Source organism: Phyllobates terribilis, unplaced genomic scaffold, assembly GCF_046119375.1.
Source record: "Phyllobates terribilis strain yellow unplaced genomic scaffold, ASM4611937v1 Scaffold_2__4_contigs__length_985480577, whole genome shotgun sequence".
Lineage (NCBI taxonomy): Eukaryota > Metazoa > Chordata > Amphibia > Anura > Dendrobatidae > Phyllobates > Phyllobates terribilis.
Genome location: NW_027362762.1, coordinates 740,845,583 through 740,872,128, shown reverse-complemented (window position 1 = coordinate 740,872,128; position 26,546 = coordinate 740,845,583). Strand labels below are relative to the sequence as shown.

Sequence of the window (26,546 nt, the reverse complement as noted above, 5' to 3'; positions counted from 1 at the left end):
AAATAAAAACAGCTAGTTCCCTCCAGGGTTTTCTTTTTTTTTTTTTGCACAACTTATTACTCAATCGATCTTACAACATCGGGACAGTACACCACACCTTCTGGAGAACAGTTCAGCTATTTCCTGATACCGATACAGTTTGGAATTTGGTAAGAAGCCAGGACTTTTGTAGAAGAACTGATATAAAGCTAAACTGATTCAGACGTCACCAAATGTACAGCTTATCTTAATGTAATGATGTGTTCTTGATTTAGTGACATATTTCATGTGGAACACTACAGGGTAGATTTATTATTACTGTCTTTATTGTAAGGCTTCATAAACCTAGACAAGAGAGGCAAAAGATGCACTGACTTTTTCAGAGAGGCGCACTCTGTTGTTATCTCTCCATAGACATGTTGGACACTTTTACTTATTTATTTTGCTCACTTATATAGCGCTTTACAGACATTATGGGCGCTGTCCCCATTGGGGCTCACAATCTACATTCCCTATCAGTATGTCTTTGGAGTGTGGGAGGAAACCAGAGAACCCGGAGGAAAACAACGCAAACACGGCGAGAACATACAAACTCCTTGCCGATGTTGTCCTTGGTGGGGTTTGAACCCAGGACCCAGCGCTGCAAGGCTGCAGTGCTAACCACTGAGCCACCATGCTGCTCTTAACTATGTCTTGGATGGCTTACCTTAGACAAGTATTTTGCACCAAAATTCTGGCACAGCCTAGTCCTCTTAGTTTCCCCCCCCTTATGTACACATTTGTCAAAACTGTGGCATAAAAAGTGTTTGAAATGCAAAATAATCACTTGTCAACCATGTGGTATGAGAAAATTTACAAAATCAGAAGTTTTGTTTGATTGATTTAAGACTCAATTCTAATAAGGATTGGAGCCCCTCACCATTCACACCTTAGTTATATCCATCATGCATTAATTATTATGAACTGGTCCCAATCAACAAGATGTTACGTGAGGTGCAGAATACATGAAATGTTGAAATGTCAGTCTCTTGTGTCTGCTCTTGAGAAAATCACAACACAACATATATATATATATATATATATATATATAAATATATATATATATACATATATATATATATATATATATACAGAGAGAGAGAGCGAGCATCACCTTAAAAAAATCTGATTTAACTAATATATAATTTCTAACTATACATTGTTCTTGATCATAGTTTAGTTTTTTATTTATATAGGTGAAATCATCAAATTCAAGAAATAGCTAACAGCAAAACAGCTATCTAATGTGTGTGGGCTTTGCCTTTGTGTATTATATTTCTCAAGGAAAATGCCCTAATTTTAACACTTTTTCAAATGTGAAATTTATATTTTGTATAACATGGCTATTTTTTTTTTTTTTTTTTTTTTTTTTACTATTGGTTATTCTTGTTTTTTTTTTTTTTGGGTTCTTTTAGGAGATAGCACGTCATTTACGACCTAGGACGATTCGTGCACAGTTTGGGAAAAATAAAGTGAAAAATGCTGTCCATTGCACAGACCTTCCAGAAGATGCCGTTCTAGAGGTAATGTAGTATTCAGATGAGTTATGACATCCATTCCAAACACTGTAAGAATATTTTATTTGGTGAGGACCCATAGACAATATGTAAAGGATACAGATGTGCTTCGGTTAGCCAGGTGGTGGCTTCATTGAACAAGACACTGTGCTTGAACTTACTGTAATAAGAATAAATGTACGAGCCCAGGGCCATGTATGTGGCAGCGGAGTAGGAACTGACAGAGACTTGTGTTCTTCTTCACATGATAGCAGCCGTCTTCTGAACGGTTGCTGTTGTAGATGAGACTTATATAAGTATTACAAGGCTTTATTCCCAGCGTTCATGAACCTCTCATGCACACAAGTCCAGTTTCTGCAAGATTCAACCAGATTCTATGCTTCAGCAAAGGTGTGTAAGTTATTGCATGTGAACGTTCCCAGCTGGGCATAACCTTTACAGGATCTCACCCGGATCTCTCAATACAAAAAAGGGTTGCTGTTAAGTTACCTCCTATCTTACCATTGCTGACCACTGTGGTGACATTAATAAATAAACCAAACATGACACATACGTTTCGGATTGACCATGAACAAATCTAGATGTTTCCACAGAGGGGCAGAAAATATCACAAGTGGATCTGAACAGTACGCACTAATTTCATGGCTTCCTTCTTTATGGAAACCGTAAGTGTGTACACAGTGTCTTTTTCAGTTGGGCGAACTATCAAAGTTTTGAAGAAGATGCTTCAGAAAACTTTGGCATGGCGTATTTTTGATTGAATTGGCTTTTGTAGCGTCTTTTTGCTTGTTTCATTTTTTAACTTTTTTGATTGTTTTTCCATAATTTTTGGGGTGTTTATTTTACTGATGTTTTTGGGACTTTTTTTTTTTACTCCTGTCAACAATGGAAAACTTGCTAACCGTTTTTGATGCAAAAACGCTGGTTAGACACTCAAAAAAGATGCCATCTAGGCCTTTTTGAGCCTTCCCATTGACTTCTATTAGAAAGTTTAGAGTATTTTCAGAGCAGAAAACGCCTGAAGAATGGTCAGCTCACTTCTTTTAACCGCTTGGCGTCTTTGAAAACTTTAACTATTTAAAAGACGGTCAAGAGACTGAACATATGAACAGCAAGTCGCTTTTACATAGAAATGCATATGCTCATTATTTTGATTTTTTTAGTTAGTGCATTTTCATGCGTTTTTCAGAGCGGAATCTGCCTGAAAAGGAGATTGGGTGCACATACCCTAACAAAGGTGTTTTCAGATAGATGCTGAGAAACCTTGACTGACTCTATTGCTTTCAATAGAACCTAATGTTTCTATTTGAGGACAATGTTGTAGAAATTGGGGGTGCAGAGCTCGCAGTTCTGCGCAGATCTAACACTCGAGAAGGCCGACACCAGCTTCATTGCTGCATAACAGAACACCTGTCCTACAATAAGCTGGGAGATGCAATGACATATTGTACTGATTACACAAAGCCGATGTACTTATCTCATACATAATGCAATAAATATTCAGTATTGAAGTTATTCATGATTAGGCCAACGTATCAATTTTGGATCAGGGCTATCTGGATTTATGGTTTTATAACCCAAACGAGAGCAGAACATAAAATAAGGTAGGATAAGAAATCCTGATTTACCAGATTTAACCCAAGAAAAGAAATGACAGGATTGCTTTATTACAAATTACATTTGCATCTGCCTAAAATCTGTTCATAAAGATGGTCCTGATGTCGTATAAATGCTTGTTTGGCTGACAGGTACTTCCACATAGACATGAATTCTTGGCTCTGCTTTGGAGAGTTGTTTTTTTCTTTAAGTTATCACCTTCAGTAGAATAAGCTTCTAGTTAGTGATGAAAATAGCTAAAAGTAGCTTAGCTTATGTTAGTCACAACTGAACAAGTTATATATTATACCATTTTCCACCATTTATACTTTTAAAGATACAGGAAGGTTACAGATTATCTGGAGAAACGTTGGCCATGTGAAGCACGACTAATAACTAACCATATGACTCATACAGCTTCATTACAGTCTTAAAGGAGTTTTCCCCTAATAGGGTATTGATGAAATATCTTTGGATAAGTATTGGACACCTATGCAGGGCTGTGGAGTCGGAGCTGTGGAGTCGGTGTCGATTTTGGTGGAGTCGGTATAAAATAGACCAACTCCGACTCCTAAAATATATAATAAATTGGGGACAGTAGTTCAGTGCAGTTTGTGGGGAATATTTTTTTCCTAAGAATTTGGGAAAGTTATGAAATGTCCTATTCCTGATCTAAGGGTCTAGACTTTTAGCTGAGATGAATCTGTGCTACAGTAAATTTATCACTTACACATGAGCCATGTATGAGGGAGTCGGAGTCGTGGAGTCGGAGGTTTGGCTTACCGACTCCACAGCCCTGCATCTATGGTTTGGTTTCTTTGCCTGTGTGGATTGGATGGGTTGTTACCGACTTTTGGTGAGAATTTCATGTCAATAGCACCTTTGGAAATATATTTACTTAGAAAATTGGCGACGTTTTCAATACGTATTTCACCTGCTGTATATACAGTGCTCAGCATAAATGAGTACACCTTTTAAAAGTAACATATCAATCAATATCTCACTGAACAAAAGCACAGTTTCCAAAATTTTGATAAGACTAAGTTTCATGGGACCTTTTTTTAACCCATAACATGAAAGTAAGGCTAATAATAATAGTTTCATTACAAAATCTTCAGCTTTACTTAAATTTGTTGATGAAAACATCAAAAACTACTACATCTAGTATATTGTATGATGTCCATGATATTTTAGGACAGCACCAAGTCTTCTAGTCATGGAATGAACTAGTTGGCAACATATTGCAATACCTATATTTTTTCATTCTTCAAGAAAGACCTCTTTTAGGCTATGTGCACATGGTGCATTGTTGATGTGTTTTCGCGGTGGTTCTTCCCCTGGAAATGGGCCAAAAACGCTAGGGAATCCTTGTGCCAGCTAATGCAATGACAATCCTGTGCACATGATCAGGAATTTTCCAGGATTGTCATTGCGTTTAAATCTGCAGCATGTCAATACTTTGTGCGTTTTTACAGCGTTTTTCAGCCATTGACTTCAATTGAGTCAGTCAAATCCGCAGCAAAAACGCAGGTATAAAAATATTCGCGGATTTGCTGCGGATTTTTGCAGCAGAGTTGACTGACTCAATTCAAGTCAACTGGTCAAAAAACACGGCAAAAATGTACAAAGAATTGCCCATGGGAGATTACTCCTCCCATCAGCCTACGGTCGCTCCCGCTGATAACAGCGGGAGCAGGCGCCACTGAGGGGAGAAGTAGTCTCCTCAGCTGGTGCCTGTGCTCCGTGTAAAAAGAAAAAAGTTAGCAATTTATTTTATTAAAATAAAAAACACCTTATACTCACCTACCACCGTCATCACGAGTGTCCCACGGCGATCCAACCACCCGGCAGCACTCTATACACTGACAGGTGCACGATCACCCTCAGGAGTGTTTAGTGGTGAGCTGCCGGGACGGAGGTCACTGGAGTTCAATCAGCAGATGATCAGCTGAGAGGTCACCAGAGCTTATCAGCTGATTGAACTCCAGTGACGTCACTCCCGGCAGCTCAGCACTATACACTGACAGGGGTGATTACAGTGCTGTCCTTTAGAACAGTTACACCAGTGATTGCTGGTGTGACTGCTCTAGAAGTGACCCAGATCTTTGTGGGACACTCTGGATTATGTCATCACGGCGGACAGGTGAGGAATATGGTTGTTTTTTTTGTTTGTTTACAGGTGACAATGGCTTCAGCTGAATGGGCTTTAGGTGAGTATAGCGGTGTTTTTTATTTTTAAATAAGTGATTAAAACCGTGTGTAATTTTATTTAAAATAAAAGACTTTATTCTGGCAGTGTCTTTATTTCAAAAACTTTACTATGGGGTTAGTAATGGGGGTGTCTTATAGACGCCCTCCATTACTAACCTGGGCTTCATGTCAGCTACTAATACACGACTGACATGAACCCCAACCTTATTACCCCACTTGTCACCGCACCAGGGCAAGTGGAAAGAGCAGAGGCTAAGTGCCAGATTTGGCACATCTTAAGGATGCGCCATTTCTGGGGCGGCTGAGAGCTGATATTATGAGCCTTAGAGGGGGCCAGAATCCATGACCCCTTCCCTGGCTATTAAGTCTGCATAGCCTTTGCTGCTAAGATTTTATAGGGGGACCCTATGTCAATTTTTTCTGGGGGCCCCCTGTAATCTAGCCATTGAAAGCTAAGCAATCAGCTGTGGGCTGTTATTAATAGCCAGGGAACATTTTTGGCTAATGACCCCTTCCCCGGCTACTAATATCAGCCCCCAGTGGTTGGCTTTCCCTCTGCTGGTTATGAAAATGACGCGGAAGCCCACGCAATTTTTTAAATTTAAGGGTAAGTTCCCACTATCCGGACGTAGCAACGCTTTGGACGCAGCATATTTTTGCTGTATCCAAAACACTGCGTTCTATTAAACGCAGGTAAATCCACATGTGTTCACTGAACCATGTCGATTTACCTCATTCAGTACATATTAGTGGTCAAATTTCTGTTGCGGAGACTAGCGACCCTGCAAGAGAAATTGACATGCTGCGGTCCTGAAAGACATGCCGCATGTCAGTGTCTGCTTGTGACCCGCAGACTCAGATGCACGCATAGTGGACATGGGATTTCTAGAAATCTCATCCACTGTGCTGTAACATCTGGCCGCTATGAGTTTTACGCTGCATAAATACGCAGCATCAAACCCGCAGCATTCCCTATTCATGGGCATGTACCCAAATTCACCTGTAGCATGTCGATTTCTGAAGATTTTGACCAACTGAAATGTCATTACATGCGATGGATCCGCATGTGCTGACAAAACAAGTGCGGCATTAGGAGTAATGGGATTAGGTGTCGCTGACACCTAACCCTAGTTTTAGTAATGAAGAGGTGTCAACCAGACACCCTCATTACTAAGTAAAGAGTTAAATAAACACACACACACTGAAAATAAAACACTTTATTTGAAATAAAACAGACACATTCTTTAATCATTTAAATTAACCAATATACTCACCTCAGGTCCGATGGTAATCCAAGGGTTAAAGCGATGTCCCACATTTCTTTTTTCAAATATCTTTATTTTACTCCAAAAAGCATTCATTGCTGTACAAAAACGCATAAAAAAAAACCGCACCAAAATTGTGGCAAAACACGCGTTTTTGCTGCCAAGAGATGCTGAAACCTTGCAAAAATTTCTGCAATCAAATACTGAATGTGCGCACATAGCCGTAGAGCCTGGATGCTGGATGGAGTGTGATGCTCAACTTCTCTTTTCTGAATTCCCCATAGGTGTTCGAATGGGTTCAGATCAGGAGACATACTTAGTAAAAGAATCACTTTCACCCTGTTATTCTTCAGAAATACAACTGTGGCCTTAGAAGTGTGTTTAGGATCATTGTCATGTTGGAAAAGTGCACATCTACCAAGGGCACAGAGTGATGGTAACATCTTCTCTTTCTGATGTACTGCTCTTCTCTTATAGAGCAGTACATCTGTAATTTCATGATACCATTAATGAAACGTAGGGTGAAAGTGATTTCACAACTTCACTCCTCCTTGGACCAACCCAGAGAAGCTGGGTGATCTCTCCCTTGCTTCATTGGCATATGCCCAAGTCAGACTGAGGCTGCGTGAATGCATCTTTAGTATAAAATCCCGGGGGAGGGTGAATAGAGACTGTGAATCCAGGATAGTCATTTATAGCAATCGCCTACGGAGATGATGTGGACTGTCTCGAGCATTCATGTGACTTCAGTCATCTTTACACATGCGCAATGCACCAATAAAGCTGGGTAGAGATCACACAGTCTCACTGCGTCTATCCAGTAGGGAGTGAAGTCATGGGAATGTTCCTCCCACATCATGTTCTTAACTGATTGCATGTAGAGAAATGTCAGTCATGTCCTGGGGCCACGATTACAGACTGTGGAGCTGGTCTACACCGTGAAAGCAACAGCCCGCCTAACTAGTTCAAGATATTTTGCATAAGTGAGTGATAAGAAAACAAGTTATTTTTGCGGACACATAAATATACTCACTAAATTAGAATATCATCAAAAAGTTAATTTATTTCAGTTCTTCAATACAAAAAGTGAAACTCATATTATATAGAGTCATTACAAACAGAGTGATCTATTTCAAGTGTTTATTTCTGTTAATGTTGATGATTATGGCTTACAGCCAATGAAAACACAAAAGTCACTATCTCAGTAAATTAGAATACTTTATAACAACAGATTGAACAATGTTTTAAAAATCTGAAATGTTGGCCTAGTGAAATGTATGTTCAGTAAATGCACTCAGTACTTGGTCAGGGCTCCTTTTGCATCAATTACTGCATCAATGCGGCGTGGCATGGAGGCGATCAGCCTGTGGCACTGCTGAGGTGTTATGGGAGCACAGGTTGCTTTGATAGCAGCCTTCAGCTCATCTGCATTGTTGGGTCTGGTGTCTCTCATCTTCCTCTTGACAATACCCTATAGATTCTATATGGGGTTAAGGTCAGGCGAGTTTGCTGGCCGCCAATCAAGCACAGTGATACTGTTGTTATTAAACCAGGTATTGGTACTTTTGGCAGTGTGGACAGGTGCCAAGTCCTGCTGGAGAATGAAATTTCCATCTGCAAAAAGCTTGTCGGCAGAGGGAAGCATGAAGTGCTCTAAAATTTCCTGGTAGATGGCTGCGCTGACTTTGGTCTTGATAAAACACAGTGGACCTACACCAGCAGATGACATGGCTCCCCAAACCATCACTGATTGTGGAAACTTCACACTAGACCTCAAGCAGCTTGGATTGTGTCCTCTCCACTCTTCCTCCAGACTCTGGGACCTTGATTTCCAAATGAAATGCAAAATTGACTTACATCTGAAAACAACACCTTGGACCACTGAGCAACAGTCCAGGTCTTTTTCTCCTTGGCCCAGGTAAGATGCTTCTGGCGTTGTCTGTTGGTCATGAGTGGCTTGACACAAGGAATGCGACACTTGTAGCCCATGTCCTGGATATGTCTGTGTCTGGTGGCTCTTGAAGCAATGACTCCAGCGGTCCACTCCTTGTAAATCTCCTCCAAATTTTTGAATGGCCCTTTCTTAACAATTCTTTGAAGGCTGCGGTTATCCCGGTTGTTTGTGCACCTTTTTCTGCCACACTTTTTCCTTCCACTCAACTTTCCATTAATATGCTTGGATACAGCACTCTGTGAACAGCCAGCTACATTAGCAATGACCTTTTGTGGCTTACCCTCCTTGTGGAGTGTGTCAATGACTGCCTTCTGGACATCTGTCAAGTCAGCAGTCTTCCACATGAGTGTGGAGCCTACTGAAACAGACTAAGGGACCTTTTTTTTAAAAAAAGAAAGCCTTTGCAGGTGTTTTTTGTTAATTATTCTAATTTACTGAGATAGTGACTTTTGTGTTTTCATTGGCTGTAAGCCATAATCACCAACATTAACAGAAATAAACACTTGAAATAGATCACTCTGTTTGTAATGACTCTATATAATACATGAGTTTCACTTTTTGTATTGAAGAACTGAAATAAATTAACTTTTTGATGATATTCTAATTTAGTGAGAAGTACTTGTATGTATAGTGCTACAAGGGCATGATTTTATTCCTCTAAATCATTATGGAGGCGGTATAGGAGGCCTGAGGTGCTGCCTGTTTTTTTCATTGACAGCACTCGGACTGAAAATATGGTTGTGTGATCGAGCCCTTAAGATAAGTATCCTTGCATCCTGAAAATAGATTCATATGGTGAGATTTGTATGAGGGCAGCCAGGCTAAATTTTAATATGCCCATTCATTTGTTTCCCCGGTGGTAAGTGCATTGGAAGTGTCTAATATGTTTCTTTTTATGGCCGTAAACAAAAATTGACATATAAAATTTTAGGTTTTTTTTTTGCTTTTCTGACAATACAATAATTTATATTCTGAAACTTTGCTATAGTAACAAAATGATTTACTGCAACATTGCATAAACTGTGTAAATCCCTGTGAGGTTACTGTGTGGTAGGCCAGCATTACTCCATCGGGGGTTTCCTCTTCCCAGAAATACTTGCCTTTACATTAATTTGAGGGATATTTTACCCTTGGACTGTTATTGTGGCAAATTTTCACTTTAAAGGTTATGATATAATTGTGCTTTTATTTTGTAGTTTGCATTAACACAGTGGAAATAAAGACATTTTTAAAAAAAAGAAGAAATGATTGTGCTATTTTCGGCTGTATCACATTACTTCCTATTGCATTTATGAATAGACATATCCTGTTGGGCATCGTTGTGTTGTTAAAGTTTCGGCTTTGGGTTATGAATCCATAGGTATTGTAGTTGAGCTTAGCAGAAACTGAAGGAGGGTTAGTATGAAATAGAAAATTAGCATAAGCTATAAATATCCTATAAGGGTGAACACTGCGCACACAAGAGATCTCCAATTGGCTTCTTTTATTTTCGAAGATTACTAACTGAATGAAACTAAAGATATAATAAAAATAAAAGGTGTTTAAGTAAGTTAAAGCATTTGTATATATTATTAAACGTTTGTCCAACAAGGTGGCTAAATGGGTTACACTATGGGCCTGGATTTAAAGTGGTTGTCTGGCTACTCTCATTAGGACAGGGGTGGTGAACCTCAGGTCCGTGGGGCCCACAACGACCTTTTATGTGGGGCCGGCAGCTGTATTTTGACGGCCGCTGGCCCATTAATTTCTTCTTGCTCTGCTAAGTACACGCATGCAGTGTTCATTACTGAGCACTGGGGCACATGCAATGAAAGATTACGTCCTGACACCAGTGCCAGCGCCAGGACTTACTTTGTGGGCTGAATTAGTACGCAATCTGTACTGCATGCAGAAACATTTGGCCCAGCAAAGTGTTCATGCGTTTACCATAGGCGGATTGGAGTAATTTGCTCCCAGACACCACGCCCCTGGCTGACTGACAGCCTGGTCCAATGCTGAGCTGGCTGTCAGTTAGTGCCGATTGCGCGGTTACAGCCGCTGCTCTCTATACACTTAGTGGTGACTGAAACCACACTGGCACCGCCCCTATGACTGGAAGCTGAATGCTGACGGGGGAATAAAGTTCATTTCCTCGTAGCAGCAGGGCTCTCAGCGTGGTGGCAGTGTAAATATAAGGCTACGGTCACACTATCAGTATTTGTAAGCCAAAACCTTGTGAGGAACAATCAGAGACAAGGTATGGTGGGGCCGTAGCCGTAGGCTTCTTTTCCCACAATGAACTTTTCATGTAGATTAGGTTACTGGCTTTTTTTTTTTTTCACATGCATCTTTGAGGCTGCGTGCCCACGATGCGTTTTTTCAAGCGTTTTTGCTGCGGAATTCCTGCTGCGGAAATGCTTGAAAAACGCTTGGTAATACGTGCCCCATGGTCCCCAATGACAATCCGCATGTCCTGTGCCCATACTGCGGAATTTTCCGCAGCGGATTTTATGTGCGGAAAACTCCTTATGCATGTCTATTATTTGTGCGTTTACGCATGCGAAATTGCCTACTCAATGCATTAGAAAAACGCATGGCAAATCCGCATGTCAAAAACGCTTCAAAAACATGTTAAAATCCGCGCGGATTTTTACTGGCAAGGACATGCAGAAATGAAGCGGAAACTTTCCGCTTCATTTCTGCATTGTGGGCACATAGCCTGATGCTCCAGTTTTTATCTCTTTTTGGTATGTCATGTTTTAACCCCTTCACCCCCAGACCATATTCCGTTTTTGCGCTTTCGTTTTTTGCTCCCCTTCTTCCCAGAGCCATAACTTTGTTATTTTTACGTCAATATAGCCATATGAGGGCTTGTTTTTTGCGGGACGAGTTGTACTTTTTGAATGACACAATTGATTTTACCCTATAATGTACTGCAAAATTGGAAAATTTGTTTTTTTGGGTTGTTTTTTTACCATGTTCACTAAATGCTAGAACTGACCTGCCATTATGATTCTCCAGGTCGTTACGAGTTCTTAGATAAAAAAAGAGCCTACATGTTTGGTAAGTGGGGGGAAAAAAAAGAAGCGCCATTTTCCGAGACCCATAGCGTCTCCATTTTTCGAGATCTGAGGCTGGGTGAGGGCTTATTTTTTTGCGCCAAGCTGACTTTTCTATTGATACCATATTGGGGTAGATACGATGTTTTGATCACTCGCTATTGTAATGTTGCGGTGACAAAAAAACGTAATTCTGGCTTTCAGATTTTTTTCTAGTTACACAGTTTACCGATCTGATTAATTATTTTGATCGGCCGTTTCTTAACTCGGCAATACCAAATTTGTATTTTTTTTTTTAAATTATTATTTTGAATGGGGCGAAAGGGGGGTGGTATGAACTTTTATATTTTAAAAAACTTTTTTTTTTTTAACATGCTTCAATAGTCTCCATGGGAGATTAGAAACTGTGATCTTCTGATCGCCTGTGCTCCTCTACTATGAACGCCAACCGCTGGTCAGCGCTCATAGCAGACCAGCTATGACAACCACAGAGGTCTGCTGCAGACTCCGCGTTGTCATGCCAACCCATCGATGCCCCCTGATCATGTGACGTGCAGGTCTTGTGACCTGCTTCCGGCGCGGCCATGTTAAATGCCACTGTCTGAGATTGACAGCGGCATTTAACATGTTAAAAGTTGCGGGTGGATTACGATACCAACCGTGGCTGTTTGGGGCACATGACAGCTGTACAGATCAGCTGTCATGTGCCTGAAACGATGTAGGCTCAGCGCTAGACACCACGTCAAAGGGAGGGAGGAGATATGAAAATTTATATTTATTTATACAGTACAGACCAAAAGTTTGGACACACCTTCTTATTTAAAGATTTTTCTGTATTTTCATGACTATGAAAATTGTACATTCACACTGAAGGCATCAAAACTATGAATTAACACATGTGGAATTATATACGTAACAAAAAAGTGTGAAACAACTGAAAATATGTCTTATATTCTAGGTTCTTCAAAGTAGCCACTTTTTGCTTTGATGACTGCTTTGCACACTCTTGGCATTCTCTTGATGAGCTGCAAGAGGTAGTCACCGGAAATGGTTTTCACTTCACAGGTGTGCCCTGTCAGGTTTAATAAGTGGGATTTCTTGCCTTATAAATGGGGTTGGGACCATCAAATGTGCTGTGCAGAAGTCAGGTGGATACACAGCTGATAGTCCTACTGAATAGACTGTTAGCTGCTTTTTTCTTGCCATAATACAAATTCTAAGTAAAGAAAAACGAGTGGCCATCATTACTTTAAGAAATGAAGGTCAGTCAGTCTGAAAAATTGGGCAAACTTTGAAAGTGTCCCCAAGTGCAGTTGCAAAAACCATCAAGCGCTACAAAGAAACTGTCTCCCACACTCCAAAGACATACTGATAGGGAATTTGTGAGCCCCAATGGGGACAGTGCCCATAATGTCTGTAAAGTGCTGTGGAATTAATGGCGCTATATAAGTGAGTAAAATAAAAAATAAATAAATGGTCTAAACAAAGCTGCTTTGCTATTTTGCACTTCCTGGTATTTGGCAAAACTATTGATATAGTCATGGGCGGATTACATGCGTTTTTGATGTCTCAGTGGTGGACATGTCAGTTTCTCTTGCGGGTACGCTGAGTTTTAGGTACAGATTTTCCCTATAGACTTGCATTAGGTGCGGAAAATTTGCAAGTAAAAGACGCCCGTGTTTCTAGTGCGTTTCCACGCATGTGATCCACACATGGCTATATCAATAAAGTCCTCAAAGTCAAATATCAGGAATTGGCAAAAAAAAAAAAAAGCTTTGTTTAAAACATGAAATGTAAAAAAACAAACCACACACCCATGAAAGGCGCGTGTAACCCAACTTAAAGTGCAGAAAATCTGCAACATCACCAACAGCTCCTAATGGGGACACAGCACCTACAAACATGGAAGGCACAGTTTTCACATCTATTGGCAGCACAGTTTTGGGAATAAGGATAAAAAATACTAACAAAACAAAATTTGCAAACTACTGTGACTTATCTGTGCAGACTACGGCCATCTCTTGCATGCCCAGCTTTCCCTGAATGACCAGGACCGGACCATGCCCTGAGCCCATGGGTGAATAGGTGAGGGGGAAGGGGACAAATTGTAGCTCTGACAAGCATTACAGGGCTCATCTGCACACAAGTGAAAGTAGTTTCTAGCAGATTTCATCGGAATGTTTTTAACATGACCAGATAACTGGTCAGAATCTGCATGTACTTTTTTTTTTTTTTAAATTTCCTGTTTAGAAGCCCTGCTAAAAAACAAAACAAAAAAACCCCACACCTCCTTGTAGATTAATGTTCACATTGCAGATTTTAGAATCCATTATGGTATGTGCACACGGTCAGGAGCCGCGTGTTTATGCAGCATCAAACCCGCAGCGGCCAGAACTTACAGCATAGTGGATGGATTTCTAGAAATCCCATGTCCACTATGCGTGCATCTGAGGATGCGGATCACCCGCAGACACTGACATGCGCCGCATCTTTCAGGACCACGTCAATTTCTCTTGCAGGTCTGCATGTGCACTTTCCCCATAGACTTGCATCAATGAGGAAAGGCCACATCTGGGAGGAGGGGGGGAAATTGGCCGCTCATTTGCATAATGAGGGCAGAAGTGGTGCTGCAGCAGCTCTTCATCGTGGGCACATACCCTTGTGTGTGTTCACCACCCTTGGATTCGGCATTGAAAAACCGTGAGATTTATTGCAAATTTCACTTAAAATCTACAAATATTCTTAGTTTTACTTTACTACCGAGACCAGAGATATTCTGAAATTAGATCACATTGGTGCCCTTGTCCCGTGTGCATATATTGATTGTACATGCATATACCAAAATTTTAGTCCCTGAATGTAAAGTACCCAAGTGTGGTTATAAGGAAATAAAGGAGTGGATGTCCCATGAAGATACCCCTTGTCCATGGGCCGTGTTGGGGCATAGAATAGTCATAGTGGATGGTTTTAGGACCAAGCTAGAGGCAGTCTTGCTATGGAGAACTCTGCTGTATTGAATTTGGTGAGGATTTTGCCTGCAATGGCATGTGGACGTGCCAGCAACCTCCCCCGGAGATAACTGATCACCCAGGGGTGCAGCTGCCAACACTTACCCTGATGACCACTCATGGTTGGCAAAGCTGCAGAACAACCTCTGATCACAAGTCAGGTACTAATTGTAGATGTCATCTTTTCTAGGTTCAATATTTCTTCAAGATTCTGGACAGCTGAAGTGCCACAAAAAGAAGAGTCACACGCAGAAATTGGATTATTCATTTTATTGTCTGATGTTTTGACTGAAAGAGCACTGTACTCCTTGCAAGTATTACAGATGTTCCAACAATGTGCGCACAGTAGACATGTAATAATACATCCTATGGGATACTGCATATTTTTTTTTTTTTTTTTTAACTTGTTAAAATAAAGATTTTTTTCAAACACGTGACTTTGGTTTATTTCATACATTACTTTTTCTTGAAGAAAAATAAAATTGTACAACTGCATAAATATAAAATTCTTCCACCATGAAAATGGTTAAAACATTTGTAAAGACACAGCACCAAACTGCGATGCTTACTGAAAAAAAAAAATATATATATATAACGCAAAACAATTAGCCCTATTCCTGGCAAAAAGTGACAGTCAGACCCAGGCCTCAACACACCTTCATAACATACATAAGAAATAAGGGGGAGGGCATGATATAAAAGCATTAAATACAAAGCACAGCACAACCCATCACCTGTTGCATAAAGTGAAGCTAAAGAAAAAAAAATAAAATATATATATAAAAAAAAAAAAAAAAAGAAAGAAAACACCCACAGGGAAAGCCCCCACCCCCCCTTACAAATAAAATTAAATCAATGCCACACAAAAGGCTTTATGGAGTGCTAAGAAAATATTCTCATTGGTTGCCCATCTCACTACCATGCCAGTTTTATTCCCAATACAGAGTATTTACACCTTGGACTAAAAGCTTGCTCACAAAATGGAAAAAAAGACGAAAACACACACATGGCTTGGCGGAAAGTGTAGAGTCTACACATCTGCTACTGTACAATACGCTAGAAAAATAAAATACACAAAGTAGCAACATTCTGGGGCCAAAAAACATTGCTCACTACATTTTTGATTATGGAATCAGAATTTACAGCATAACGGGCATCTCCCAAGGTTCAAGTCATTTATTAGTTTCTCTCATTTACAGTAAAATAAATACTTGTTACTATTGCTACACCTTGATTTTACATTCTAACCCTAGTAAATGCGGAAAGCTAGTGTAAAGCGTATATATTAAGTGAAGGTCCCATACATGACAGTTTGTTCAAGACTAAAAGTTGGGTTTTTTTTTCTTTAAATTTTAGATTATGGTATTACACGGGCGGCACCAGCAATCAGCTCTTAATTTCCATTTTTATATCGAAGCGTCCCTGGAAACGGTCTTTATCGCTATATTTGATGTTTTCTCCCAGCGCCTTGCACTCGATGCGAACTTCTGTGTCCATGGAGATGTTGGTCAATTGCACAGCAATAAGAGGTTGGAGATAGGAGGGTTGCAGCCGCTTTCCATAGTAAGGGTAGTAGTTCAAGGGGAATCCACCCACGCCGCCCATGCCGTAGATGTCAATCTTAAAAATTTTGTTCAAATCGTCCTCTTTCTGTAAATAGAGTAGAATCGTCAGATTGAAGCAAATTACCGCACTTCATCATCAGCACCATACATCAGTGTACAGGCACGGGTTACATCAGCTCTGCCCGTACTAGTAGCAGGCTGGCACATAGCACCTACAGAGCAAAGCAGCGGTCATCTGATATCTACTTTATGGCCGTTATCCGGATGCGCCTTTTAAAAGTGCATTTTTGATAACATGCAGTTCCATAGTATAATGACAGAGCTTCTTACGTTACATTAAACTACTTTCCACCATTGTACCTAGTGGCCATATTACGTCACAGCAGATGTCTCGTGCATGATCATTTTTCATTCATTGAAAGTACTGGCGTAATGCTTTTTCTCAAAGCTAACCACAAAGTGGATTTCTACAGAACAGTTTGGCAATATTTTGCTATAACAGTCTATGTGAAAGTACCACAAGCATGACCGCAGCAAAAACACCTACTTATATACAGCGGGCATCACTATTGCATGTGCGAACACTGGCGATGTACTACTAAAAATATATCCGCACAGGCCAGATACGGATTAGGTTTTTATTAATGGAAAATTCCATTGCGTGTAACTCGGACGAGTGCTATCCAATGTTTTATCTGATAGCACTCAGACCAAAAAGTTATACTGTGGTGCATGAGGGGGGGGGGGGGGGGACAAACAAAAAAAAAAAAACTCTGCATGCTACAAGTGGCTCCACAAATCTGATCACGCGCACCCATACAAGTCTATGGGTGTGTTTAAAACTTAAGACTGCACTCGGTTGTCATCCGAGTGCAGTCAGATTTACACGGACACAGACAATGGAGAAATTAAGTTCTCAGTCTCCGTACCTGTGATACGATTCGCTCATGCGAGAGAATCTGATCAGTAAACTAACACTCGGCTCAAACGCTGATGAAGGTTTGAGCAGTGTCATTACCATAATCAGATTCTCTTGGAAGAGAATAATTGCTTGTGTGACCTCGGCCTTACAGTACCAGCGTTGTGTCTGAGAGGTCTGAGAGCTCAAGTAATCTCATCTGAAGGATGCAGAGATAATCTGCAGCATTAAGTGAGCTGCACTGTGGATTTACCATCCTCGGCCGGTTTACACCGTGGTTTTCACTACAACATTTGGTATGGATTTTCGCTGCTGAAATATCCCGTGTGAACGTACTTTCATAGGTATTTACACAGCAGGCTAAAACCAACTGCATTTAAATGCCCAATGGTTAAGACTACCACTTGTATGTACAGAGGCCAAAAGTTTCAGGGCAACATCTTATAGTATATATGTCCTCCAAGTAGTGGCAGTCTGCATTCATGACATTAGACACTACAGAGACATATCGGTGGATCTTACCTTTCCTGCACAGACAACAGGAATGATGTTTGGGAAGTAATTGCCGTTGCCATCTAACGTTCCATTTTGAGGGGGCTGCAACAATAAAATGAAAGGTTTGGTAAAAGTCTGTGTTATACTCCGTAATGTGAACAGCTCCACATTATGGGGCCTGTATGACTCTTACCTTTGGTTTAAATCCCAGAATTCTGTTCAGCTTCACAATTATACAGGGCTTGCCATCTCTAAAGCCAAAGGTTGGATCGTCTAAACCAGAGCAATTTTTAAGCCACTCCCGCCTAAATCTACAGGATCTCTTTTTACCATTGTCTGGGTTCATTGCCCCACGCTCAATGTAGGTTTCAGGTTTTTCTGGAGAAATATTAAAACAAGATTAGAAAAATTAAATTTAACCATCAATTATCACAGTTGTAGAGACACAAATATTCTTTCCATTAGTTGTGATTTATCATACAGAATGGGACGAGATTCCATGCACAAATATATGCTAAAGAGGTCCATTCACATTAGATGGAAAACAGACAGACTTGTCAATTTTTTGCAAGTCCATCTCACCATCTAGTGTATATGGGGGGAGAGGGTTAACTAACTACTTTGGTGGAAGAAGTAGATCCATGCTCGATCCTTTGTTCAATGTCTTATTCTCTCCTCCCCATTGAAAACAGTTGCATGCTTGGCTCAACTTAGTGTTTGAGATTGGGGGGTGGGGGGGGGACTTGCAGAACAAGTTCAGCTGTAGATTAAAGCAGCTATGGCAGCTTAATATTTCAGTATTACTTGCTTTTGTCAAGAATTTTTAAAATGCCTTTGACTAGTCCTAGTGCTTCCAGTCTTTTAGGTTGGGTTCATGCAACGGGCAGCACATTGATACAAAAATAATCTATAGGCCAGAGCCCACCGATTGTCGGTGTTATATTATTATTAATAATTATTATTATAATAATATTCTTGGTCTGTTTGATGGACCAGAATAGTGCATATAAATAGCAGGCAGCTACTGTACTGGTCCACTATGGAGACACACGGTACCAGTCACGCCTGGCCCATTTGTTCATACAACTATCTAATCTTAGCCTTAGTATTGCTGATCAAGATGACAGGCTAATATTGAAATCTTAATACCGTATGCTTGATTCTATTGCTCAACTATAGGCCCAGGTCTTAATACTTACCAGAGCAGTCTTCAAAAAACTCTGAGTCACCTTGCTTGCTGAAGTTATAGTTCTCTAAAAACTTGGAAATGCTATTCACATAGTCTGCATATGAAGAAGCCTCCTTCAGTGAATAGGACAGCTCTGCTTTTAATGCTTTGGGTAGCGGGGTTAGTCCTGGAATTAAAAAAAAAAAAAACAACACAACACTATTCAGACAAATAGTACTTTGCTAGAGAAATGTCACTAATCCTGACTACATGGCATGGGTAAAGCAAGGTCCTGGAAGGAGAACCTGTGCTCCATGTTCAACCACAGTTACTACTATCCAAAGGTCCTTTACATTGAAATCTCATTGTGTTCATGGTACCAGTCTGAGTCGGGCCAAGCTGTGCTGCTGGGAAAGTCATTCAGACTGGGGGACATCTACAATTTCCAGGTGGCCAGTGATGGTGAGACCATTCTCTTAGTACCTCAGCTGACAGTAAGAGGGGCCTGAGGTGGTGTCTAGCTATGGTGAATCATGAACTGTCCAGGCTTCTCATCATACCTCTTATTACAGAGGAACTGGTGCTTCACACCATTCCAGATTACCAGGAGACTGGGGAGCATAAAAATCCCAGATCCGGTCTGGCTAGCTTTTCGTGATCACATGACCATGTTTGCAGCCCTTCTGTATAGTATTCAGATGCAGTCACAAGACTGGCTGATCAGATATTTGTATGAACAAGAACATATACATGATGCGATTACTATACATGAACATTTCTCTTCCAAATAACGATTCTGTATACCCAAGCCAAAGCACGCACATAACGTAATGTCTTTGTGGATCAAATAGACGTGAAATATCATAGATTTATACATGAACATCAGCCAACCGTGTATGGGGTGTCCCAATTCTCCCTCTAAGAGTTGGGAGAATGAAGGGTCCATCTTGTGTGCTCACCTTTCTACTTGGGGTGAATCATGTTAGGATCACCATAAAGCAGGCATACTGGGAAAGAACATCTTTACATTACATCTATGGCTACATGACAAGACTACCAGCATTTCCACTGCATGCAAATAAAGGCTAATATACAGTGTAATATTACAATGAGTCTTTGTATGAAGTGAGCAGGACATTGAGCCGCACCCAGTTTTACTGGCATTGTTTTAGCCTATGCCATTGGCAGATTACCCTCAGTCATGTCTTTTAATTGTTCTAGAAGATTTATATTACAACAGGGCATAAGGAACAACTGAACAAATGGAAGAGGTTGGTTCAGCTTCACAAAAATCTTTTACTGGCCCAGTAAGGAGTTATGAGACAATCAGCAATGGTCATCTACTGGGGTCTAATAGAGCTTGCTAAAACTGCACACCAACCCAGTCTAAATAAAATAATCTAGAACATAAGTACACCTCCACTGAATCAGATAAACCTGCAGTCGGTAATATAATCTTCATTAGCAGCAGTGATCTGATGGCAGAGAAGGGTAATAAGAGATACGAGATGCATTACCATTGCTAATCCCATACACATTAGATACTTGCTGGCCAGAACGTTCGACCAGCAGGTATCGCACTCTCCATAAACAGGATCCCTGGCCCTGCCGAGCCTCCAGTGTTCTCTAATGAGAGCTGCTGCCAAACATTTCACAATAGGCAGCACCCCTGCCGATCAGCTGTTCCCAATGCAGGCGGATGTGCTGAGTTGTGAAGTTGCACAGCTCCATCAATGGAACAGTGGCCATGGCTAGGTACTGCACATTCACCCCCTATTCGAATCAATAAGGGGCGGATGTACAGTACCTGGCCATCTTGCAGTTGATAGAACTGTGCAGTGCAATGTCACAACTCAGCACATCCACCTTCATTGGGAACAGCTGATCAGCAGGGGTGCTGGGTGTCTTAACCCCACCAATCAGATATTGATGACTTGTCCTAGGGATAAGCCATCAATACAAATCTCAGACCGCACCATTAACTCACCCAGCAACCATCTGTCCAGGGCTTCCATATACATAAGATTGTCAGCCGACCTGTCAATATCAGTGGATTCCGTTGAGTTTTTTCTAAAGTATATGGGGGGGTCATAAAGGATCACGCTAGTGATTTTGTCCCCTCTGTTAGCAATCACTAGTGTGTGACTAGAGAGTAAATTCAAATACTTATGCCGTTTCCAATGCCGTTCTGACAGCACATGACAGACTTATGATCTGCTGGCACAAAGTATATTGTGTGTGTGTACCGGAAGGCACTTGCTCAGTGCAAGCCTATGGGACTGAGAACAAAGTTCTGTAGCCCCAGTCTGAGTCTCATAGACATACACAGAGAGTGACCTCCAGTCCACCCAGAATACGCTGTGTGAGCCGGCAGGTCACAACTGCAATCACGAGATGCTGGAGAAGACCGGAAACGGCAGAAGATGGCAATTGTATACAGAAAGTCTATTTGAGTCCTTACCACACACACACACATTGCTGGAGTTGTCTTTAGATCCCCATGTACACGGAATATTCATCAGTGGATAGCTACTTCCACTCCTCCATACACAGGAACGCTCTGCTCCGCCAGACTCTTATCTCCCCACCAAACAAAAGTATCAGCTGTTGAAATTCTAACATCCCAGATCCTTCTCTCCCCGACTGTCCGTGCCAGCAGAAGGACTGCAAGGAACCCCCTAGCTAGAGTAGGCTTACCTTTAGTGGAAGGGATCATCTACATACATTTGTATGAATAAACACATCCCTAGACCGGTCAATACATGGCAAGTAGGGAAATAAACTTGTTCCCATGCAGTTGCTTATATATTGGCTGATCCATCTTCTGCCATGTCATAGAGGCAAGTCAGAAAATTACATTAGTGGCACTATCCAAAGTCACATGTTTGTGGTGGTCCCAGATCACAGACCCCCACTAATGACATACTGCTAAAATCCAAATGGTTGCTTTAAGCCTATCATTTTCATCTGGATTGTGTGCATGACACAGCAGCCATTTACATACACACTGGGCTATGGACGACTGCCTGGCACATCTGCTAAAACCTGACATGATCAGAGCCTCTCTAGTGTTATTTTATATAACCTAGGTATTAGAAGTACAGATAAGTAATGGGGAGGTAGAAGAGTTATAAAGCGTAGATGACTTAGCACAAGTCTTTGTATATCCCCGGGGTAACGAGAGGAGATCAGCTTGTCACAGGCTGAGTTTTAAAGAGAAAAGGAGTGAATCATTAACTACGGCAGAGTCAAGGTCACATCCAGAGGGGAAGTAGCTGTGATCACTCCTCCTATGTAGCACACTCGTCAGCATAGTAAGCACATGGTGTACAGAAAAAAGCAGAAATCCACTTCCCTTTTTGGATATGGAGGCTGTACGTTGTGCAGCGTGTTCACTTTAGATAAGGCAAGTAACTGCTTACACAGTGTTTGGAGGCAACAGACTTATTCCAGTCATCATAAGACCCCCCACCCCCAACTGTACATGTCACCACTGATACTTTCTGACAATACATGGGATTACAGTCACTACGAGACAGGGGCTCCTATGTAATCCAGCCAGGCTGCTGCATTATTTAGTATTTGCATGTGTGACGCTGCCTGTGGTGAGAATAGACAATTACCTCTGTTGTCATGGGAGTGGACGACTTTGTAAAAGGAGCAGAGTGATGAGAACCCATGACCATAGTAACAATCAAACATTACAAATACTATAGACCATCATTTTGTATAGTACAAGTGGATTGCAAATGGTAAAGACAGCTTAGTTGCTGTAGAACTACAAGTCTCTGCATACCTTCTGAACCAGAAACTAGTAGCACATGCCAGACAGGGCTGTGGTGTCGGTAAGCTAAACCTTCCACTCCGACTCCCTCATACATGACTCATGTTTAAGTGAAAAATTTACGGTAGGACACATTTTTCTCAGCTAAAAGTCTAGGCCCTTAGATCAGCAATAGGACACTTCATAACTTTTCCAAATTCTTATGAAAAAAATATTCCTCACAAACTGCATTGAACTACTGTCCCCAATTTATTATGTATTTTAGGAGTTGAAGTCGGCCCATTTTATACCGACTCCACAGCCCTGACCAGATCTAGTAGTGTCACAACACCTTGAAGGCCTTGAGGCTGTGCCACACTCGTCCATTGGGCTCGTGCACACGAATGATTATCTCAGATGAGTGCCATCCAAGGTTTTCATGGACAGCACTCGTACCCATGATATTCTATGGGGCTGTGCACAAGTCCAATTTTTTCCTTGGACCGAGATAAGAAGAAAAAAAAATAAATAAAAAAAATCAGACATGTCCATTTTGATCTGGGTGTCAGATGAAGAATCAGCAATGAAAGTTTAGGAGTATGTGACAAACATTGGACCGCACTCAGATGACAGTGTGCCCCGAAGGTGGGAAGATGTAGAGAAGAAAAAAAAGTTCCTCCATGTCCGAGAAAAATGCCACTGATCGAAGTCCGAATAGAATAATTAGACGGAGAGAAAAGGTGGGTCCCTATCCTTACCAAGTGATTGCACATTCAGCCCTTACCTCCAGATCCTGTTACTGGAAGCACATGCTGTATAATGCAGACAGACCGGAGTAACTCAATATTCTGGCCTAATCCCATTACAGATTATCAGAAATTGCTATTATTTACAGCCGCGGATATCATTTCACTTTAATTTGATGACAATGCTGCAAATGATATGAAATGAATGGCACAAAGTATGATCATGATACTGCTGCTACTAAATCTCCAGCGTGAAGGACTGAAAATATTACATCACCGCATGTGTCCAACCTACAGCTTATAAAGGGTGCGGAAACACATACATCTACCTTGTGTTATGATGCCACTAGCACGTGTCCTCTGATGTAGCAGGGCTGAAGGGAACGTAAAAACTCCATTATGATATTATGGCTTACTAATAATCCTATAGAAATAACGGAGCTCTGCTTAGTATGTTCAGGTCCATACAAATGTGATAGTTAATCTCATCACAAAGTTCTGGCTCAAGTTTTGCCTAGTGGGGAATTACCACTATTAGGCCAAAATCGTTAAGAAAGTCAGTCATGTAGCATCAGGAGTAGAGCAGAATAAGTCTAGGTTTAGCCTCTTTATAACACTACTTATATACAGATTGTGTATCAGAACATGGGCGTACCTGGTGGGGCGACACGGTCCTGATACTTTGGTTCAAATTCACTGATCGTTAATAGAAGCACTTGAATGGTCCCAATAAATATACCAGCCAGGCAGCCATAGAAGACCAGGTAGAAGAGGAAGATTTTAACTGCAAAATAAACAGCAGAAATAATTATTAGGCAAAGTAAAAGTAATATCTACAATAGACGTGCCCCCACCCCACACAACTGACCAGATTATATCGCCTCTGTGTTATCCAGGGCAATTCCAGTTAAAGAAAGCTAATTTGTGGCATAAAGCAGAGTCCAATCTGGCGCTTGAAAGCCGTCCAGTCTCAGTTTGTATAAGGAAAGTGATTGGGTCTGAGCATTGTAATTAAAAGCTCAGCGTGTAGCGATAAGCCTGGGTACGTTCTGCTGTCAGGAAGTGGCATGTTCATGGTTAACAGTCGTATCCAGGCAGCATTGAGCAAGTGTCAGTGACGTCAGGGAGATTTGGAAATTTTTTCCACAGCTCAGCCATAGGAGGAGGAAAGCACTATTGCTGCTATACAAACATGGTGCTCCCGATTCCGGCCAGGCGTGCAGCCCGTGTCACTCATCAGGCTCTGCACAGCAGACATGGCTGCCACAACCTGTCACAGCCAGCACCATAAACCAAGATAACACAACTCCAAAGTCTTAAGAGAAGAGGACATTGCACATCTGCACCATGGATCCTAGAGCCAGGTCATACCCCGGGGAACATGTGCCACCCAGGGCCAGCTACACTCCTCATGACAACTATTACCCGCTTCCCCAGGGTCATGAACAAGGCACAGCCACCAAGTGTATACATGCCACTGTTCACCCCCTGGAAGAGCCGTAATAGCGGCCATGTTATTGTCATCCAGATAAAACTGCTTCACAACTGGACAGACAAGAACATCGGAGATTCTCAAGAAGCCAAAACTACTTCTGTGTCAGTGATAAGCTCTTACATTGCACCTGAGCCTATGGGCCACACTGCCACCACTATGGACAGCCTGACCAGGCAATACACGGGGGGCTCAGGAGAACATTATCACTATCGGCTGTTTACATGGATCCACATTACAACATGTCCTCGAGTCGTCCTCATCTGCGGAGGTGTTAAACGTCACTCAGCAATTGCAGTTATATCTGTGTCTGGAGAAGATGGCTGACTGCCAATACACCTAGTCACCCAGCTTTCCTATTGCCCTGCGGGCGATATACATCCATCACTGAAGCCCCTGCCGTGCAGGAGCCCCTGTGAGCTGCCGAGTGCCCCTATGGGAGCGGTACACGAGCTGAATATAGCGGAGGACTGAGAATCAGGACCACTGAAGGGCAGCACATACTGCCAGCCACCATTGTTACCTGGCTCATGGCACAATAAGTATTATTAATCTGTAAAACACTGGAATCACTAGCAGCTATGAACGGCAGATCTCATGGTACCCGTCCCATTCCCGCACTATTACATGACCGGTGTCCTCCAGGGTGGACGTCCCCCAGTCCCGGACAATACAGAACATGGATCACATGAGAAGGCGGCACATTGGAGGCTCAGCGCTCCATTGTGAGGCCTCAAGTTACAGCCGGTTGCTAGGAGACGACCTTCCCAGGACCTGTTCATTCATGACCAGTCTTCAGCCTCCAGCTAGTGGGTCCCTGGCCCTGGATCATGTGCACATGTGTCACCAGAGATGCCCAGTCTCCTCATCCACAGACACCAGTGGGCATCCTCCATGCAACCAACCTGTCACCTTGACTAACCTTGGCTTAGTGATGCAGAATTAACCCTTCCCTGCCAGTAAGCATACAGATGTTCACCAGCTCCAGTCCTCCCCATCCCCCACCCCATGTACTATATGCGGATTTTCCATTACAAGGCAACAACTGCAATGTGCCACCCCCTCTTGGTGGTGGTGTGGTGGGTGACGGTGACACAGGGTTTCCCCTCCCTCTCCTCTCAGCTCTTACAGATTGGCTACATCCGTGTCCTTCAAAATGACCTTTTCCCCCCCAAAAAAACAGAAGGATGGCAATGTGGCAGCAGAGAGGAGCAAGCGGCATCCACAGCTGCCCCATCACACAGCGGTGCCTGGCAGGCAGAGGGCACCTGGGCACCTTGGCGGGGAGGATGGAGCCATGCTCGGTACTTACACCAGCTGCCACCTGTTCTGCCCAGAAACTCCTTCTTCTCGGGGTTCCACAGAAACCTCTTCCAGCCGCCGTCGTTCTCCTTGCTCTTCTCTCTGGCCATGTTTTCCTTAGGTTGTGCTGGCGTCTAGTTTAGATACACACGGTTAGATACACTCCCGATGCTGGCGGCGTGACCTCTGCTGCTGGAGACAAGGATATACAATAGATCGCAGTGGAGAAAGGCTGGTGCTGCTCCCGGGGAAAGTGCTGGATTAAGGCTTGAGTTGTACGCTCGGAGGTGGCACAGCTGGTGCTGGGGAGGGCAAGGCGGCGACTAGGGGGCTGCAATGACAATGGCTGCCGGTGAGAGCACGGGAGGAACTTGGACCCGCCAGGACCTCTGTTCTCTGCACCTCCTAATATATCTAGCTTCCTCTGAGGGGGCGGGGCCTGGAGGATCACACGACCAATGCCATTGTATTGTGTTTTGGGGGCGGGGC

At 42.1% G+C, this 26,546-nt stretch overlaps 2 protein-coding genes across 2 annotated transcripts in view; one reads left to right on the top strand and one right to left on the bottom strand.

Moving 5' to 3' along the window:
• Nucleotides 1–15,405, top strand: part of NME7 (NME/NM23 family member 7) — a 237,401-nt gene extending 221,996 nt beyond the window's left edge. Inside the window, exons 11-12 of the mRNA XM_073667225.1 lie at nucleotides 1,434–1,541; nucleotides 14,798–15,405. Of these exons, the coding sequence (XP_073523326.1) occupies nucleotides 1,434–1,541; nucleotides 14,798–14,830 (141 nt within the window). The 3' untranslated portion in view covers nucleotides 14,831–15,405. The remainder of the gene's footprint in view (nucleotides 1–1,433; nucleotides 1,542–14,797) is intronic.
• On the bottom strand, nucleotides 14,863–26,481 carry ATP1B1 (ATPase Na+/K+ transporting subunit beta 1). Its single transcript, XM_073667227.1, has 6 exons — nucleotides 26,068–26,481; nucleotides 23,919–24,047; nucleotides 18,786–18,941; nucleotides 17,780–17,964; nucleotides 17,614–17,688; nucleotides 14,863–16,257 (listed from the first exon to the last, which is right to left on the bottom strand). The coding sequence occupies exons 1-6, from the start codon at nucleotides 26,165–26,167 to the stop codon at nucleotides 15,994–15,996; spliced, it is 909 nt and encodes a 302-aa protein (XP_073523328.1). The 5' UTR covers nucleotides 26,168–26,481; the 3' UTR covers nucleotides 14,863–15,993.
• Nucleotides 26,482–26,546: the final 65 nt, after the last annotated feature.

What these genes read in the sequence shown, in the direction of transcription:
- ATP1B1 (XM_073667227.1), bottom strand. Translation starts at nt 26,167, where the DNA reads ATGGCCAGAGAGAAGAGCAAGGAGAACGACGGCGGCTGGAAGAGGTTT. An exon ending in GTTTTTTGAAGACTGCTCTG is followed by an intron (nt 17,965 to 18,785) that starts GTAAGTATTAAG and finishes ATATTTCTCCAG; the next exon opens with AAAAACCTGAAACCTACATT. An exon ending in CTGTTGTCTGTGCAGGAAAG is followed by an intron (nt 16,258 to 17,613) that starts GTAAGATCCACC and finishes CTCTATTTACAG; the next exon opens with AAAGAGGACGATTTGAACAA.